This window comes from Rhinolophus hipposideros, assembly GCF_964194185.1.
Source record: "Rhinolophus hipposideros genome assembly, chromosome: 23".
NCBI classification, from domain to species: domain Eukaryota; kingdom Metazoa; phylum Chordata; class Mammalia; order Chiroptera; family Rhinolophidae; genus Rhinolophus; species Rhinolophus hipposideros.
Genome location: NC_138069.1, coordinates 23,728,263 through 23,746,431, shown reverse-complemented (window position 1 = coordinate 23,746,431; position 18,169 = coordinate 23,728,263). Strand labels below are relative to the sequence as shown.

Genomic DNA, 18,169 nt, shown 5'->3' with positions numbered 1-18,169 from the left:
CCTCATCGGAACTGCCACGGCTGGGGACTAACTGTGTGTGCAGAGGAGGAGGTGGGGTACACGATACAAAAAGGCTGTGGGAACTCAGAACTGTTCATTTCTGACAAAGATCTCAATGCACTGTATGCATGAGAACGCCATGGAAATACACATGGGTGAAAATTCAGAAGGCAGCACCCACTTAACTCAGCACCAGCCGCAAAGAAGGGCATGGGGTGAAGGCATGAGTAGAGCAGAGTCAGACAGAAACTATCAGAGACCAAGCAGAGCTAGCCTCCTGACCACCTGATGCTATCCTTTATTGCATGGAAGGGGAAACTGAGGCCCAGAGGTAGGAAGAAGTTGTCTAAGGTTACACAAGGAGTCAGGTGCAGACCTGGGACTAGAACCCAGTTCTTCTGACTCTTGCTGGCAGTTTGTTGCTCTCCACCAGAGGCAGAAACTCAGTGTTTTCAGGAGGCAGGTGGGGACGAACATGGGAAATGGACCACTTTAGATAGTACCGAGGGCGAGGAGGAGGGGACCTGACAAAACTGGAAAGTGTATGCTCTGGCTAACGGCATTTAAATCCCACATTTAAAGAACTCAAACTTGCACCATGAAAGGTTGTGGGTTTTCCCCATGCTCCCCAGTCTTTTTGGCCAAACTCCGAAAGAGAAAACAGAAGAACGTGATTTCCATAGGATTCTGGTTCCTGGGGAAGAGAGGGCAGCCCTCACCTCCAAGCCAGCACGCATCTGTCCCCACTGCTGATCCAGACACACAGCAGACCCAGGCAGCACCGAAACACACCACACATTCACACACAGTAACTGAGCAGCTCCACCCTACTTCCCAGGCCAGAATCGGAGGTGGGAGAGAGACCTGACCACCATTCAGCGAGCGCGAAAGAAAGAAAGAAGCAAGACAGATTTGAGGCAGAGTGTATTGAGAACAGGAGAGAAAACAAAGTTGGGGAAGGGCTCTGCCAGCCTGGCTGCAGGAGTTGCAGGATGGATGGTGGGCTCTTCCATTGCTGGCCCTCAAGAATTGAAGGGAGCAGTGGTCTAGGGGCAGGGGCTTTACTCTGTCCTGGGAGTGGCCTGGCATGAAGGAGCTGAGCTCACTCACGACTCCCCCACATGTGCCCCTGTGTTCTGGGCAGAATGAATTCACTGGGAAGCCACCCCCTGTTCCCATGGAGATGAGCCTGGAGCTCACGAAAACTGCAGGCTCAGCCCAGCATGGGCACCGCCTCCACCACCCCTCTTCCCGCTGGGGAGCCCAGAAATAGGGCTGGGAAAGAGAAAGTGGGTGGTGCTCGGTCGGCCCCAGCCTTGGGAAGTTTCCATCTGAATTCTGCCTCTTGTGTCTGTATTCTCTCACCCCCACAAAGCCTGGTTTTGGGGGGCTGCTACCCATCAAAGGTGTCAGAGGTGGTGAGGCTCTCAGACTATCTGACTCAATAACCTCACTGTTACGAATAGGAAAACTGAGACCCAAATATACATACACATGGAGTCAGTCTCTTACTCCCAGCCTTTTCCTCAAAACCTTAAAGTCTCCGTTCTGGGCCACTGAGCTGCTGTGCTCCTGCTCCAGCCCTTGCCATGTCCCCACTGCCTCTAGGCAGCGCTGTGCCTCAGCCATCCCAGCCTATGCTTCTGAGCCCCTGACTCCTACAGCAGCTCGTTCCAGCTACCCCTTCCTCAGGATGCTCTTGCAGACATCTAACCTGCATCTGTACTACGGCAACTGCCCATTTCCTTCCCCTCTCTTCCCAGGGGACTGTCTTATCACTTACAAGGCCTTTCTCCCAAAGCACCAGCCTATCCTCTCAATCCTCACAAATTGTCACAGCTGCTAGGGTCCCTATTGTATACATAAGAAAACTGAGGCCCAGAAAGGGAAAGAGTCACTCAGCAAATGGGAGGCTGAGGTGGGACCAGAACCCTCCTCTCCTGCCTCTCTCCCTGTGGCCCCTTCTGTTGTACAAAGATGGCTGCTTTAAATCGGGCAGGTCTCGGCTGAGGTTGAAGCCAAAACAGCAGCGGATACATGGCTAGGGGCCTCTCTCCTTGCTGCACACCCACATCTGCACATCCTCCTACAGAGCTCTCCTGTCCGGGATCCCCTGGGCCCTCCCCTCCCCCAGAACAGTGAGGACAAGCCCGGTAGAACCAGGACGGAGGTCTGGGATGAGCTGTTTTAACTGTCCCCAAAGCAGAGCCAGGTGTTTGGAGAGAGCATGGAGGCAGCTGAGCAGCAGGGCAGGAAAAGCGTCAGGCAGCAGTGGTGGGCTGTCATCATCCAGCAGAAGAACCCAGGAGAGGAGAAAAGGTGGCGGCCGAGGCAAAGCTCTCTGAAGCAGAGGAGAGGAAACGGTGTCCAGAAGGCAGAGGTGGAAGAGACAGACCCGTGGAGGTGAGAATCCAGCAACACGCAAGAAAGATGCCAGGAGTTGAGGCCACAGTGAGGGTGGCCCCACGGGGGAAACTGAGGAGGCAGCCCCTTGGCTGGCTGGTTCCACAGGCACTGGCAGGCTCTTTGCTCCAGAAGCGCCTGCTAGGGCTCTCTTCTAGGCCATTCCCCAGCAAGACGCTGGCATCCCTACAGCTCACGAAGGCCAAAGGAACCCCCAGCCTCATCAAGGACTGCCAGGGACTGTCTCTCCATGACCCTCCTCCCCACACAGTAGCAGACTTCACATCCCTCAGACATGGAGTTCCCTCGTGGTAGGGTACAGGCAGCTGCAACTCAGAGAGGGGAGGTGACTTGCTTAACATCACAAAGCTAGCTGGTGGCAACATTAGCCCTTGAGCCCTGAGTCCATACTCCTGGCTCAGCCCTGTGACACTTCCTGCCACATCTGCTCTCCATCCTGCCCTCAGAGAGGGGGCCCTGACAGGCAGTGGGATCCCTGTGGTCCCGTTACTTGAAGCAGAAGGAAGGCTTCCACACCTGAGCCTCGATCCCAGCATTCCGGGTGGAGAAGGAAGGCCTGGGGGCCTGCTTGGCTCGGGGGGACCAGGCCCTGGAGGGAGACACGGGGGAGATATCACTGCTGTAGGTGGGGCTCATGGTGGTGGGCTGGAGGCCATCCTGGCCAGGGGCCGGGTAGAGGCCTGGGGAGGAGCGGGAGGGCCGAGGCAGGGCAGGTGACCGAGGGAGGGTCGCCTTGGGCAGGCTGGGCGCCAGGTCCAGGGAGCTTGGCTTGGCGGGTGAGGCGGCTCTTGGAGAGGCCTTGGCAGGTTCCTTGATGGGAGACAGGACAAAGAGCGAGGGCCGCAGCTGGTACGGTGGCTGCGGCTGCTTGGTGGGCTCTGGGCGCAGGACTCCATTCTCAGGCAGGTAGCCGTGGTAGAGGGAGGCAGGCGGGGTCCGAGCTGGGCTTCGGGATGCCACACGGAGGCTGCCAGGGGCATTTATGGAGTACTTCCAGGATGACGGCAGGGACATAGTGGGTGAAGGGCAGCGAGCCAGGTCAGCATGGCCCGATGACTCGATGACGTACTTCTCCATGCGGGACTGGCGGCGAGCGTAGAGCTCAGCCCCCTTCCCAGAGGCCTCGGACAGGTTCTGGTTGGGTTTGGGCTTCGGTTTGGCCTGGATGCGTGGGGACTTGAGGCAGGAGGCCCACTCAGGGAGGACATCCTCCGTCACGGTGGGGCTGGCTCTGTCCCGGGGCGCTGGCTCCTGCTGGAAGTTGGAGGCCTCGGCTCCCAGTGCAAAGGGCTCTTCCTCCAGGCTGGCCTCTCCCTGGTCCCTCTGCCTCCTCTTCTCATCAGCCGTCTGTACCAGGTCCAGCAGGTCTGGATTCGGGGTCACCTTGGGCTTCTCCACGAAGGTGAACATGGATTTCCGGCTGCCCCTTCGGGCCATTGACTCCTCCAAAATGCCCGTCTTGCTGGTGGGAACCACCTGGAGAGCCAGATGGGAAGGCTTAGGGTCAGAGCTGGGGTACAGGGCAGAGTAAGAGGGGGGAGACCTAACCCGGGAAGCCAGGGGTGCTGTGGACAAGGTCTCGGCATAGGTGGGGGGTGGGGTGAAGTTCCCCAAAGGGCGTCTCTCCAAGGCAGGGCTTCGCGGCGCCACAGGCCTCCTCTCCACCATGGGGCTGTGGGACATTACGTGTCTCTGTGTTCGAGGGCTCCTGTCTGCCATGCTGTGGGACTGGGGACCTGGAGTCTTCCCCCCGAGATGTCGTCTCTCTACCATGGGGCTCCGCTCCATCTGGCTGGTGTTCCCTGGTGCCTGAATCCCAAAGGGCCTGGCCGTCCTGTTGACCACGGATGGGGGCTTGGCCAGCGTGAGGTGGACCTCGCTATACAGCTTGGTGGGTGTGGTGGCAACGGTCTGCCCAGCTGTCTCTTGTTCGGCTGCTGCTGCTGGGGCACTGGGCTGGACATCGATGAGCAGGGAGCTGGACGTGAAATCAGGGGCTGGGGGCCCCGAACTGGACATGGGAGCAGCTTCTCTGGAGAAGGTGGTGGCAGGTGGAGCTGATACCTTCTCAATTAGGAGTGTGCTGGATCTCGCCTCCACAGACAGCTCCTGGGGTGGCCCGCTAGCACACAGGGTTTTGGGCTTAGAATCTGTCACTGTGCCATTTGGTGGAAGTTGTGCGTCCGAAGAATTCTGTTGGATGCTAGAAAGCGGCCGGCTCTGAGGGGTCACAGTCACTGGTGGGTTCTGATTAACATCTGTGGCTGGCAGGCTGTGGTTACTGTTAGAAGCTGGTGCGATGTGTGTGGCACTGGGTGAGGGAAGGTTTTGGTTGACATCTGCAGTTGGGCTGTGGACCTCAGCCGGAGGCAGGGTTGGTGGGGTCTGCTGGGCTTCTCGGTTCTGGGACAGGTGAAGCCCGTTGGCCATCAGCAGGGCTGCATTCTCCTTTAAATAGACCACCAGCGGTACCTCTTCCTCCTCATTGGCCACCTTTTCCAGGTGCCGCAACAAGCTGGCTTCCTCTGAGCACCCCTCCATGCCGTGACCAGAGATCCCTATGTCAGGGCTCTGGCAGTCAGGGTTCCTTGGAGGGCAGGGCTCGGAGAGTGAGGTGGGACTCAGGCTGAACCCTGGGGCATGGCCTGTGGGGCTGGCAGGGGGCACTCTGAGGGACTCCTGGATGGGCTTCTGTCCCCCCCTCCGGCCGTGGCTCTCCAAGGTAAACTCGTTCACCCTCTGCCGGCGCCTGTTGAAGAGCTGGACACCGCGGGAGTTGGAGCTGGGAGGGGTGGTCAGCTGGGCAGCGATCTGCTGGCTGCGAGCCTTGGCCTCTTTCAGATCCTTCTCGGTGAGGCTAGTGCTCCGGCCCAATGCTGCAGGGAAGGACAGGGGCCCAGTTAGCAAATGGGAATGCAGAGCCATGGGGTACACAGATAGTCAGATGGTCACCATACCCTCCTACAGAGCTCTTTTCCTCTGCATGTGATCTTTACTCACGGTTTCCTAGAATCCCCGCTACTCCTAAAGATCCTCAACCCAACCATCATGGCCCAACTCAGATGCCACCACCTTTGTAGCCCTTTCAGGATTAACTGGCCCTTCATTTGGAGTTCCCCTGAAGGTTGCTGGTACAGCACTTGACCAATCTCAGGAAGAACACCTCACCCAGCAGTCCAGGCTCCACTGCCTCCCTGACTCCTCTCTCACTAGGCACTGCCCTGCTGGCTTTCTGTGCCTTGAAAATGACAACTTTGTTCCTGCCCCAGGGCCTTTGCACTTGCTGTTCCCTCTGTTTGGAACAGTCTTTTCCCAGGTGGCATTCTATGTGGGTTCCTTCTTGCTACTCAGGACTCACTTGAATGTCACCTCTGGAGGAGCCTTCCTCTTTCCTATCGTCTGCCATTATTTTATTCTCTTCATGGCATTGGCCACAATCCAGGATTCACTTCTTTCCACGTGTCTTTGTTTATGATGTCTCCCACCCAGAACATAAGCTCTAAGGGGGCAATGACCTTGCTTGATTTGTTCAGCACTCTCCCCCTGCCCCCTAGAATAGTGCCTAGCATAAAGTGGGCACTCAGTAAGCATGACTGAATGCATGACCGATTCCCCGGGACATTGTCTATGTGTCTTTCTTAGAGTCCTTTATACTTTCAAACTCATAATATAGTCCTTTGCCAACACTGACACTATCTCTTATTAGAATAGGTGATACATTCACATGGTCTAAAAAATAAAAAAGTAAAAAGGTGTACAGTGACAAATGTCCCTCTACCTGAGCTCCACACACTACACATCAGGGAAGAAGAGTTATTATTTTTTTTCTATGTCCTTGCAGAATTTCTTCCCATTTTTATGTAAACAATCATTTTAAAAATCTCACATTTTAATATTATAAAAGTAATGAATTGGGCTAATTTCAGCAGCAACTATACTAGAACATTGCATTACTTCATTATATTTTCACAAGAACTCTAGGAGACAAGCATCACTTGCCCGTTTTACAAAAGCAGAAAATGAGGTTGAGACGTGTAAATAACTCACCCAAAGTCACACAGCAAAGGTTGGCAAAGCTCGAGTCAGAACCAGTTCTCTTTGGGTTCACATCCCATGCTCAAGCTGCCTGCTTATCCCAAAACGTCCCTTTGGGACACACAGGGGACAAAGTCTATGAGGGTCAGAGTTCATTCAGTCTGGGGCCTGAGGTCAGGGATCAGGATGAGGTCAGACCCCCATTAACCTGTAAATTCACTGCAGGCAACCATTTCTTTTTATATCCCCAGTACCCAGCTGGCACAAAGTCGATGCTCAATTTATGCTTATTGAACAATGACTAAACAAATGACTGCATGAACAAACTGACCGATGGACGGATGGGTGGGACAGGCTGTGGCCAGGGTTAGCAGCTCACTCAGTGGCTGGGAAAATTCCTCCCTCCGTCACTCCTCTTTGCCCCCACTGTGGGAAGCTAATTAGTTCTTGAGGAATCTGACCTTGCTCTCCCTCCTCCCTTGCCCTCATTAGCACTGGCCATGACATGCTGAGTGACTCTCCAGGGACAGTCTTTCTAGGCATCCTGCCAGGGAGGCTTAGAATTCATGGACTCGCAGAGCTAGAAAGGCCCTTATGGAGGAGTGATTTCACCACCACTCCCATTTTATGGATGGGGAAACTGAGGTCCAGAGAGTGGCACAGTGTAAAGCTCCCACCAGGGTCAGCAGGGAGGCCGCACAGAGCAGAGTGGCCGCAGAGAGCAGTTTCACTGGGACCAGGCCCAGCGGCCACACGCTCTCTGGCCCCAATCTCCTTTCTTCTTCCCATCAGGACCTGGCTCCCCACACCCCCAACACACACACACCTGTGCCCACCTGTCCAGAACAGTGAGGGCACACAGCCTGCGCCATGTGGTAGGGCTCCTCTCTTGCCTGGATCACCCCATCTATAAAATATGAAGGGTTTGGGAGTTTAGCCCATCTGCTCACCTAGGTGGAGCTTAGGTTGGGGAAGCCAGTCCCACAGGAAGGCCCTGAGAGGTGCTTGGCTCATGCAGTGTCTCTGTCCTCTGCTCTGCTTAGAAACCAGGCCTCCTGGCCCAAATCTGGGCTCTGTGATTTACTGCTGTATGACCCTGGCAAGTCACTGAACCTTTCAGACTCAATTTCTTTAACTGAGAAGGTGATAAAAGCACTAACATTAGGGTTAGGGGGCTACAGTGAGCTCAGGAATGCCACGCGGCTTACTGTCATCAAGCCAGGTGTGGGGGGAAGAGGGCTCCTGCTGCCCTGGGATGAGCTGGTATTGGTGACCCCACTCTACTCCCCGGAAGGGCTCAGAGCTTCTTCTAGCAAAGGAGATTCACTCCACAAGTTGGGGTCCTCAGAAGAGAGATTGATGCTTTTAAGGTCACACAGCAGGGGATTCCAGAGTTCTGGGGCAGGGGACAGGGATTACTGCCCCAAATCACAGAACCAGAGTCGCAGAGATGGCTGTCACTGGGTCCAATTCCTGTGTCCCTAAAACCATGCCCCTGCGGGTATAAGCCTCTGTTTACACACTCAATGGACAAGGAACTCACTACCCTGAAGAGGTGCCTTCCACTGGTAAACATGCTTCAGCTACAAAGTTGCTCCTTACATTAACCTCCACCTCTCCAAGTGGTTCTGCCCCTACTGCCACAGAGAACAAGCTTCCTCTTTCCAGCCTGACAGCCCTGCAGAGATTCACAGGCATAAAGCACATCCCTGCGGGGCATGGTTGGGATACACATTCCTAGTCCCACTGATATTTCTTATGACACAATGCAGCAACCACAGCTAACACTCACTGGCTTCTTGCTGTGTGCCTAGACGTGTGCCTTATGCATACTGTCTTATTCAATTCCCATGACAACCCTCTCCATGAAGCACCAACTATTATTATCCACTTTTTAGTGACGAGAAAACCAAGGCTCAGAGAGGCAAAGTGAGCTGCCTAAGGTCACAGAGCCAGAACGTAGTGGAGCTGGTTCAACCCTGGCTCTGTGTGACTCCAGAGAGCACCCAGCTTTCTGGCTAGCAGGTTCCCACAGTGCGAGGCTCATAGAAAGTGCTTCAGTGTTTGAATAATCCAGAACTCCTCATCTCCCTGCACTTCACTGTATTTGTCCTCACGTCTGTTTCAATCCTGTCCCTCGGCTGGTTCTAAAGGTCATGGGTTTAGAAAATGCTCAAATGGCAGAGCATGAAGGCCCTCAGGGATAAGGAGGCCTGGGAGCCTTAGAGAAGGAAAGAGTCACAGAGGAGGCCGTGGGCCTGGACCCCGTCTGCTGACCCCCAGCGAGGCTTGGAGCCGCCTCCATTCTGCTGTTCTGGGACGGGAGACACATGGCAGAAAAGGCCAGGGCAGAGACGCTCCCGTGCCCCCAACCCCAGCCTGCAGTGACTCCACCGAAAAGGAATTCGACAGGAGGCTTGGACCAGACCCAGCCAGTAATCCAGATGGTTTTTGCCACCCTGCATAAACAAAGCTGAGAGAAGGGGGGCTGGGCAAACTACACTCCAGGGTCCCCCACTGCAGGGCACCAGGGAAGGCAGTTTCATCCAAAATTCCCCAGACTAGGGAACTGCCACCCCTGGAAATGCCCAGCCAGCGAGTCCAAGATTGTACTCCCTGGTGTCAGGGAGGCAGGAGGTGGCCAAGGGCCATAGGGGGCAGGAACCCCGCCGAGCCCCCAGTCTTCTGGCTGTAGCCCACACCTGTGAAAGTCATGATGCATCCCCCATTCTCTAAGCCTCTGCAGGGCCAGGTTGGGGTGCTGGCTCTTAAAAGACCCACCCTGGACAATGGATCAGGAGCTTTGAAAACAGGCCTTCAGGAGACACAGGTGTGAGGACAGGCACAAGGAAGAGCTGCCCAGGGATAGGAGACCAGGATTCAACAGGATTAAATCCCTAAGGTGGGGTGGGGTGCGGGGAGCAGGAAGCCCTGAGAGGCGTTAGCATAAGGTTGCAGTGGCTGGAGCCGTCACTCCAGCCCAGGTGCTGTGCTCTGCACTTCACACTCATCATCTGGTCCGGTCCTCCCAACAAGCCCCGGAGATAACTGTTACTCTTCCCAGTTTGCAGACGAAACCAGATCTCAGAGAGACCTGCCCAGGGTCATACAACTTGTAAGTAGGAGAGCTGGAATTCCAAACTCAAAGTCTGGGTGCTGAGCCTCATTTCTTAATCACTCCGCCCTCCAGACCCTGACTGTGGAGGGTGGGCACCAACAGAGGCTCCCGTGCCCTGGACGAGGGTCTGCCGAACCCTCTGTGTCCTCCTCTCATGATCAATGCCCCCAGCAGTGCCCTCTCCCCTGCATATTCAGCTGCCTAGAACAACTCATGCTTTCTCTCCCTTCTTCCTCTCAGAAGAGCTGATGAACTCATTCTTACTATGGTAGAAATGACTGCTAGGACATATAAGACTAGCAGAGGGGAAGAGCACAGTGTCGGGAGTCAAGAGACCTGAGTTCTAGCTGTGCTCAGACAGGTATACGCCCTTCCTCCCACCCCATCAGCTCTGCGGGCAGCTGCCTGTTCTACCCACTGTCAGGCCTGTCTGGACGAAGGAGGGAGATAGGCCAGGGGAAGGGAGTCCAGAGCAGAAGGTCAGGACGGGGAGAGAATTCAAGGAAATGTTTCTTCACACGGCTGCCGTCAATGGGAGTGTCCAGGCCCTGGGTAGGGTGGAGTGGGACAGGGAGCCAGAGGTAGGAATAGAGGCTGGCTGGAGGCAGCCCACTGTGGCAGCCGGGGAGTTTTGGCAAAGGGACAGGTAAACAGGCTGGGTGAACTGCCCCCCTGGTGGGGTCAGGAAGGAACCAATGGCTGGCCGCTGTACAACCTCTGGCTCAGCTGGGGGCAGGAAGATGAACTGGGCCTGAGTAATGACCTGGCTACCTTGCCAGCCTCTGTCCCATATCCTCACTGTTAAAGGGAGGAAATGACACAGACTCTATTCCTGGGGGAGTTCTCTGTCCATGCCAAAGTCCTGGGGAGTGCAACCTAACTGAGTCCCGGCAGACTGCCAGATCTCCTCTCAGGAAAACAATAATTCATACTAGCGTGGGAAGGACTACCAGGACATGGGCGATGCTAGAAATGGGAATAGGGCGCCCCAGAACCAGCTCCTGCCTTGCCTCTAACAGGCTGGCAGAAGTCACCATATGTCTCTCCCTTCATGCCCAGAAGGGGCCCGAGACCAGAGAGGGATGCCATGTGCCCCAAGCCACACACCCCAAACCACAGAGGCATCTCTGAGTGCTCGCCTTACTCACTCTGGTTGGGTCCTCCCTGCAGCCCAGCTTTTTCCTGGGTGCTGAGCCGACCTCAGTTCTCAAAGCCTCCAGGGAAGGCAGCCAATGGCCTCACTGACTGAGGAAAATCCCACATCGACAGCAAGGCGGAGGAGCTGGATGTGACTTTTCTCCTCCACAGATGACTCAGCCCAGCTCTTTATCAGGAAAACCGATTTTGCAACAGCTTTTTAAATGGCCTCTCCACCTCCATTCTCTCCCCCGCCAATCTACCCACCCCACACTACCAGATTCAGTTTCTTCAGCTGGGCTCCACTCATGTCTCTCTTCTGCCTCCCCACGAGGACTTGCATTCAGGGCCCCTGACGTCAGGGCCCACCTGAGAACTTGCTACCCTGCTCTGTGCACACTCCGCAAGGACCACAGGAAACCCAGTGTCTTGTGGTCCCCCTACCTGTGCTGTGAATTCCTGCCTCCGCTGTGGGGTTTGCACAGACACCTCCAACCGGAGCCCTTTGTTTCACACCCTTTCTATATGCTCCAGCCTTCCCACCTAACTCGAATGCCACCATCCCCTCCTAAAAGCCTCCCCTGATCCACCAGTATTTTATATGTACCACTCAATAACCTCTTTACTTTGCACTTTATTCATTTTAGTGAGAGTTACCCTTTGGGGCATGCTTGCCACATGCCAGGCCCTTGCTTCATTTACAGCAACCCAAGAGGTCAGCAGGACCCTCATTTCCATATTGGAGAAGAAACGCTCAGAGGGGTGAAGTGACTTGCTCAAGGGGGCACAGCTAGTCAGAGGCACAGTTAGCATTCAAACCCAGGGTGGCCCAGGGTCAAGTCCAGGGCCCATCGTGGGCCACACTTGGGCCACACTGCCCCCTCCCAATGTCTTCCTTTGCAGCAACCGGGGTTTGGATCTACTTTCCCCCCACAGGCTGCCGGAGGCTCGGGGGCGGGGGCGCCGTGTTCCTCCCTGAGCCCCCACACCTTTGGCGGTGCTCACAGAATCATAGTGAAGTTGATGAGGACGACAATAGCCACCATGTGAGGAGCACCAGACATTAATGGTTCGCACCAGGCTAACTAACGGTTTCGCATGTACTTTCTCATTGAATCCTCACAGCAGCTCATAAGGAAGGCTCCCTTACCTGTTTGACAGAGGAGGAAAATGAGATCCCGAGAATTAGTGAACTCACCCCAGGTCCTCCAGTCAGCAACGGGCAGACAGAGTGGAGTTACAGCCGGGAGTCTGACTGATCCCAGGCCTGGGCACCTCCTCCTAAAGAGCTCTGCCCACAAAGCACACTCACGTTCCCCACCCACTGTCCCAGGCCCAGCCCAACTGCCATTTCCTCCAGAAAGCCCTGATCAGTCCAACCAGACTCCTAGGTCAGTGCTCACCCCCTTCTCAACCTTGCCCAGGAGCATCAGAGCAGGAAGACTACTGCAGAAAAAAGAAAGCTCAAACCAAGGCTGGAGGGGAAGGAGGCTGGGCCTGACCCAACTCCTGCTATCTGCCTGCTGGCAGTGAGTTGGGATCAGGCAGAGCAGGATGGGTGGGTTGGGGGGAGCCTAAGACAGGGCTCCTCAGTTGGTTTGGGCCTTGGCTGGCAGTTCTCCCTGCAGCCACACTGCGGGCTGACCAGGGTCCTGCTGTGGGGTCGACCTGTACCAGGGGCCAGGCGCCACCCCTTCCCTCCTGCCTTTTCTACCGGCCTAAATACTAATCTACAATTAGATTTTCAGGGACTTGGAAATGGTGACCCAGAGAGGGGCAGGCTCAGCCCCAGGTGTACAGCAAACTGGCAAGGGTTGGTTCACCGAGAGCCACGCTTGCAGCCAGGCTCCCGCCTCCCAGTCCAGCCCTGCTAAGCCAGGCCTGCCCCCTAAGCCTTCGTACTGCCTCAGCCTCCAACATCCCAGCCCCAGGAGCCTTGGGTGCACAGAAAGGACTGCCACACCCTCCCTTCCAAAGGAAACACTTAATCCAGGAGACAAAAAGGTGACGAACCAAGGCGGGGGAGTGCCGGTTTCCCCTAAACTGTGCCTTTGCTAGGGGAAGGGCTGGGCCTGGGTCATTTCTGGGTCCCCAGTCCCCAGCCCAGGCGTACTCTGGGGCCCCTGCAAAGATGTAGCTCATCCTTTTTGGCCCTTTCGTAGCCTGGGGCAGCAGCTGGTCTCCATCCTCTGTAAATGCCCAACTCAGCAGAGGCCATCACTCCCAGAGATTTAATAAGTGTGGAGTAGACTAAAGGAGGAGCACTCCCACAGTCCAAAGCCACCTTCACCTTTTGTTCCACCATTCCTCCCGGCAGACGAATTCTAGAGTCATCTAGATCCCAGATATGTCTAGATTCTAGATCAGTGACCTAGAGGGTGGTTCCTGGGGGGCAGGGGGAGAAGGAAGGAGAGAGGGAGCAACAAGTCGGTGGGTGAACAGGGAGATGAAATATCACATCACAGTGTTAGACCTAAGAGCAGAATATTCTACGAAGTGCCAGGAGAATATAGAGCCTAAGAGTGAGATGAATTAGGATGAAGCAATCTGGGAAATACTCCTGGAGGGGGTGGCATGTGCTCTAGGTCTTGAAAGATGGAGAAGTGGAGGCATTGCAAGCAATGGGACAGCCCAGCAGAGGCTGGAAGGCTCAAGGCAATCCCACCCCACTCCCCTGCTCAGAGCCCACCCATACCCCAAATCAAGACCAGGTGGACAGGGAGGCACCTTTGACAGAGGAGTGCACCTGGTGGGCTTGCCCAGAGGCTGAGGGTGAATGGACCGGTCCAAGTGGAATTCCATAGGAGCTATGATATTACAAGGCTCATGCCCAGAGGCCAGAGGCACTGTGGTGTCTGCCTGGGGCCTCCGGGTGGGTTATAGAACGGCCCAAGTGCCAGGGCCACCGACTCAGCCAGGACCCTCCACGGCCTCAGCCTTCGCCATCTGTCTCCGCGGCTTCCCTCTGACAGAGGAGGCCGCCCAGCAGCCGAATGCGAAAGCCAGCGCCCTGTGGTAAATTCCCCACATTCCTTCCTCACAGAAAAATAAATAACTCGGAGGAAAAAAACGCAGGAGGAATGGCAATGACGGCCCAAGCACGCTGGAATCGCAGCGCGGCTGGCGAACAGCGAACAGCGGAGGGAGGCGTCCTGGGCTGACGCCGTGTCGTTGCTGCTTCTGCCCAGGAGGGGTCCTCACCCAGGGGCTCGCAGCCCCTCGGGGCTCCTCCAGGCCGTGCTCGTTAGCTCCGGGTCTCAGGCTCCCTGGCACCTGCCAAACAAGGCCTGAGAATCCACCCCCAGGCCGTGGCAGGTGGCCTACACCGGCAGACTTGTCAGGGGCCAGGTGCACTTCATTTTTATTCTTCAGGTTGCTGTTTACTGAACGCTTCTTATTTTCCAGGTGTTCAGCTTAAGTATTATTATTTCAGGTTGTTTTATTTTATCTTCTCAAATTGTGAACTGGAAGTAGTTACACCCATTGTACACATGACAAAACTGAGGCTCAGAAAGGTTTTGCAATTTGCCGAGGTTGTTTGGCCCGTGGGTGGTCAGCGGTCTCCCCTTCCGCATCTCACTCCCATGTCCATTCAGCCCACCTGGCCTCCCCCAGACAGCCCTCCTTTACCGAATCCAACCAGAGGTGCTGGCTGTTCCCCTCACAGGTCCCACTCAACAAGGCACCCTGTGCAACCTTTAGTAAATCACTTCTCCTCTCTGAGTGCCAACTTCCTCATCGGTAAAACAGGGATGATAAAATCTGCTTTCCAGAGCTGCTGCTGAGCAAATGAGATGCAGATATGATTTCTGTAGTATAATAATAGCACTGTGCACACCTGAGAGGGATTTAACTCAGCCTTTTGCACAAACCCGTCTCTGCATAACTCTACCAGGCTAGGGCTCTGTCTGTCTCCCTCCCTTCTCCAGCTCTCTCTGCGTCTGGTCTCACTCTCCTGCTAACCATTAGGCACAGCTCAACTTCTCTCACCCTCAGCCCCTCACTTCCCCGGCATCTTCTGCAAGGGGACCCCAGTGACAACCTCTAGCCAATATCCTGTAGCAGAGGGAAATGAGTTTGAATCCCAGGCTGTCTCTTGCTCAACGTGAGTGCCCAGGCTCCCTTGGAGCAGTCCCCAGGTCCAAGACTCTTGGGAGGGAACGTGCAGCTGAGGCTGGCTCCTACCACTCGGTACACAGCCCTGCAGCCAGGAGGGCACCGAGGCCCTGGGTGTGCCAGAAGCTGCTGTCCCGGCCATGCCCCCCCATGCCATTCACCAATTACCAGGCATATTTGGCTCTCCTCCAGCAGGAGTCTCTTGCTGGAGGAGAGGCTGAATTATCCAGTTTTACCCTCCCCCTGTCCCTCAAACTGCTAAGACAGGAGGTCAGAAGATTTGCTCCAGTGTCTGTCCTGTCACAATTTGGGTGAGACATTGGACTAGTAGACTAGTTTCTGACCCACTTTGGACTTTAGTTTGTTCATGTGTTCTAAGAAGGGACAGGACTGGCCAGTGATTCCAAGAGTGTGATGTCCCCACACCTCTCGTGGAAGCAAAAGGACTTAGTGGTACCCTGATAATTAAAATCTTAATAATTATGTTCATTTCACATGTATATTGGAAAATGAGTATAACAAACACATCAAACCTGTGAAATGTATAGTACTGCTTAGGAAGAGGTCAAAGTAGGTATTTCAGTAACAGAAGTTAGACAATTTAAAGAAAATAAATATAGAGATGCATGGACTCATTCATTCAACTATTTATTGCACACCAACTAAGGGCCAGGCACTATTCACAGCCGTGAAGAGGAAACAGACAAAAAGCTCTACTTGCATTCTAATAGGGGAGCAAGACAATGAATACATGAGTAACTAGACAAGTAAGTCAGATGGTAAATGCTATAGAGAAAACTACAGGGATGGGGGTGGTTGCAAAGGTAAATATGGTAACCAAAGTAGATGTCCCTGAGAAGTCACCTCTGAGTAAAGAAGTGAAGAAGGTGAGGGGTGGGGGCAGCATGTACGTGCCCAGGGAAAGAGAGACCAGGCAGAGGGAACAGCCAGTGCTAAGGTCTTGAGGCAGGCTCGCAGCTGGCCGGTCTGAGGATGGGACGCATAATGTGCAGGTGGGGCACAAGTGAGGAAAACAGGTTCTCGAATGGCCCTTCTACCTCTGCCCTTTGGGATCTCAGGGACCCCCTGCCTTGCAACCGTTTGTACACACACACACCCACACTCACACACACACACACACGTGTTCTCAATAGCTTCTTACTGTAGCAGCACCTCCTCCCTTGCACACACAACCACACAGAGCTGCTGCTTGCTTCACACCTGCACTGCATGAAGCAGAGTGTGCATGTGTGCACACACACAGAGGGCAGAACCCACACAAGAATGTGTACACACTGAACAGCTGCAGGTAGGCACGTGGAGACACGGGTACGCAGGTGGCAGACTGGCATGCGTGCACCTGCACCTTGTGGGCGGGCACAGGTGTCTCCCTCCCGCCGGCCTGCCCTGTCTCCAGGTGATGGAGGTAGCGGACAACCCTTGCCTGGAGGGCACCTGCTACTGGAGGACGGTAAGAGCACCACCGACGGTGTGCTTTCAAATTCACCTCCTCAGCCTCTCTGCACCTCACTCATGGCTTCCCTTTTCCAGGGGTACATTCACATCTGCCACCTGCTGCTCCAGTGGCCCCGGGGATCATGATGCTGTGGCGAATGTCCCCTTTTCTACCGCTGCTGCAATTCAACAGATAAGCCAGGCAAGGTGCTCGCACAGCTCTGTCAATGTGACCAGCCGCCACCAGCATCACCACATGTCCCAGCGTCCCCACCCCTGGTTTCATCCCTTCCCGATACTGGGGGCAGCGGAAGAGTAGGAGGAAAGGGCCGGGCTGGGAGCCGCAGGCTGGACTGGGAGCGCCAGCTCATTGTGAGGCCTCTGGCAAGTCCCAGCCCCTCTCTGGCTCAGGTCCAAAGCCTGCCGTGCTGCAGAATCCCTCAGGGAGTGTGTCCAAAATGCAGGTTGGGGGGCTCCTTGGGCCTTATCTCCTTGTGCCACATGGTTCTGACCTCCAGCTCATAGTGTACGTGTCCTTTCCTTCCAGGTTGACAGAAACTCCGCACACACATGACTTCTCCAGTAACTCGGGATTCAGGGAGAAGGGGAAAACCTCAAGCAGTTAATGTCCTTCCAGCCAGAAGGGCCTCCTCACTGGGCAGCGCAGGGGATTCCCAAAGCCCTAGCACTACATCTGCCATTTGATCTAAAATGGTCTTTCTGTTCTAGCCTGAGTTCACGGTCCAGCTGAGCTGAGCACTGGCTATGGTGACCTTCAGCAAGCCTTGTATGTGCTGAGCCTCAGTTTCCCCTTCTGTAAGTCTCCTAACTCCTACCCTGCAGGGTGCCTGTGAGGATCAGGTCTCGTGTGTGCAGAGCACCCAGCATTAGGTCTGGCACATACACTGCTGCGAGGATGGAGCAGCATGACTCACAGACTAAAGTGGGAGCTCCTGAAAGGCAAGAGTCCCGTCTCATTCATCAGGTCACCCACATCTACCACATGCAATACGTGCTCAATAAATATGCGCCGATCAATGAAGAAAGGACATCAGCAAAGCAACTCTCTCCTATTCCTAGCTTACCGTCGTATTTCATGACCCGTTTCCTCACCCAGGCTGGAGGCACTGAGCGGGGATGGCCAGGGCCGGAAGGGATGGGTTATGGTACCTGGGAAGTGCCCTTCCTCTGCCAAGGCAATGACGAAGGCCGCCCAGGGAGAGCCATGTTCTGAGAGCCCTGAATGTAATCCTGTTGACTCAGAGGCATAAATTATGTACTAGCATGTTCTCTTCTTGCCACCCTGTCACGCTAAGAATAGCACTGGCTCCCCTTTCGGGATTCCATGGAGAAGAGAGCAGGGCACCAAGACGGGGACAAGCAGGGAAAGACATGCTAGGCTGTGGACGGGCAAGCTCCCTCCTTCCAAGTCCATCTTTCCATGAGACCGAGGACCCTGGAGGTCAGAGCTGAAACGCCTTAGAAGTTCCTGGTCAGGAACTCTCAAGTGCTAAGTTACACCACTGCACCTTCTTCCACCAGAACTGTGTTTTCTTTTCCTCCTCCCTCCTGATGCCCATTCTAATAAAGCCCGGTCCGTGAACCCACCCTTCCACCCTCCTCCCACTCCCTCTTCACGTGATGGATACGTACGGAGGGGGAACCCCTTGACGTGTTTCATATGTGAAACTTTGGAGGGACAGGGAGATTCTATAGCTTTCATTTTGATTTTTTGTTAAGTTTAAAAATGACCTAGAACAGTGCTTCTCCTACTGTAACATGCATAGTAATTACGCAGGGATGTTGTTAAACTGCATTCTGATTCAGGAAGTCTGGGGGGGCGCTGAGAGTCTGTATTTCTAAGAAGCTCCTGGGTGATGCTGA

At 54.8% G+C, this 18,169-nt stretch overlaps 1 protein-coding gene across 5 annotated transcripts in view; it reads right to left on the bottom strand.

Annotated features, from left to right (window-relative positions):
• Positions 1-18,169, bottom strand: part of SYNPO (synaptopodin) — a 29,937-nt gene that overhangs the window by 4,740 nt on the left and 7,028 nt on the right. For 2 of the 5 annotated variants that reach the window (XM_081035682.1, XM_081035681.1), the window contains exon 2: positions 910-5,300. In XM_081035682.1, the coding sequence (XP_080891808.1) occupies positions 2,911-4,965 (2,055 nt within the window). In that variant the 5' untranslated portion in view covers positions 4,966-5,300 and the 3' untranslated portion in view covers positions 910-2,910. Of the gene's footprint in view, positions 1-909; positions 5,301-7,409; positions 8,579-11,864; positions 11,886-11,912; positions 11,931-18,169 lie in introns of those variants that run through there. The other 3 variants (XM_081035685.1, XM_081035684.1, XM_081035683.1) reach the window with 3 other exon arrangements.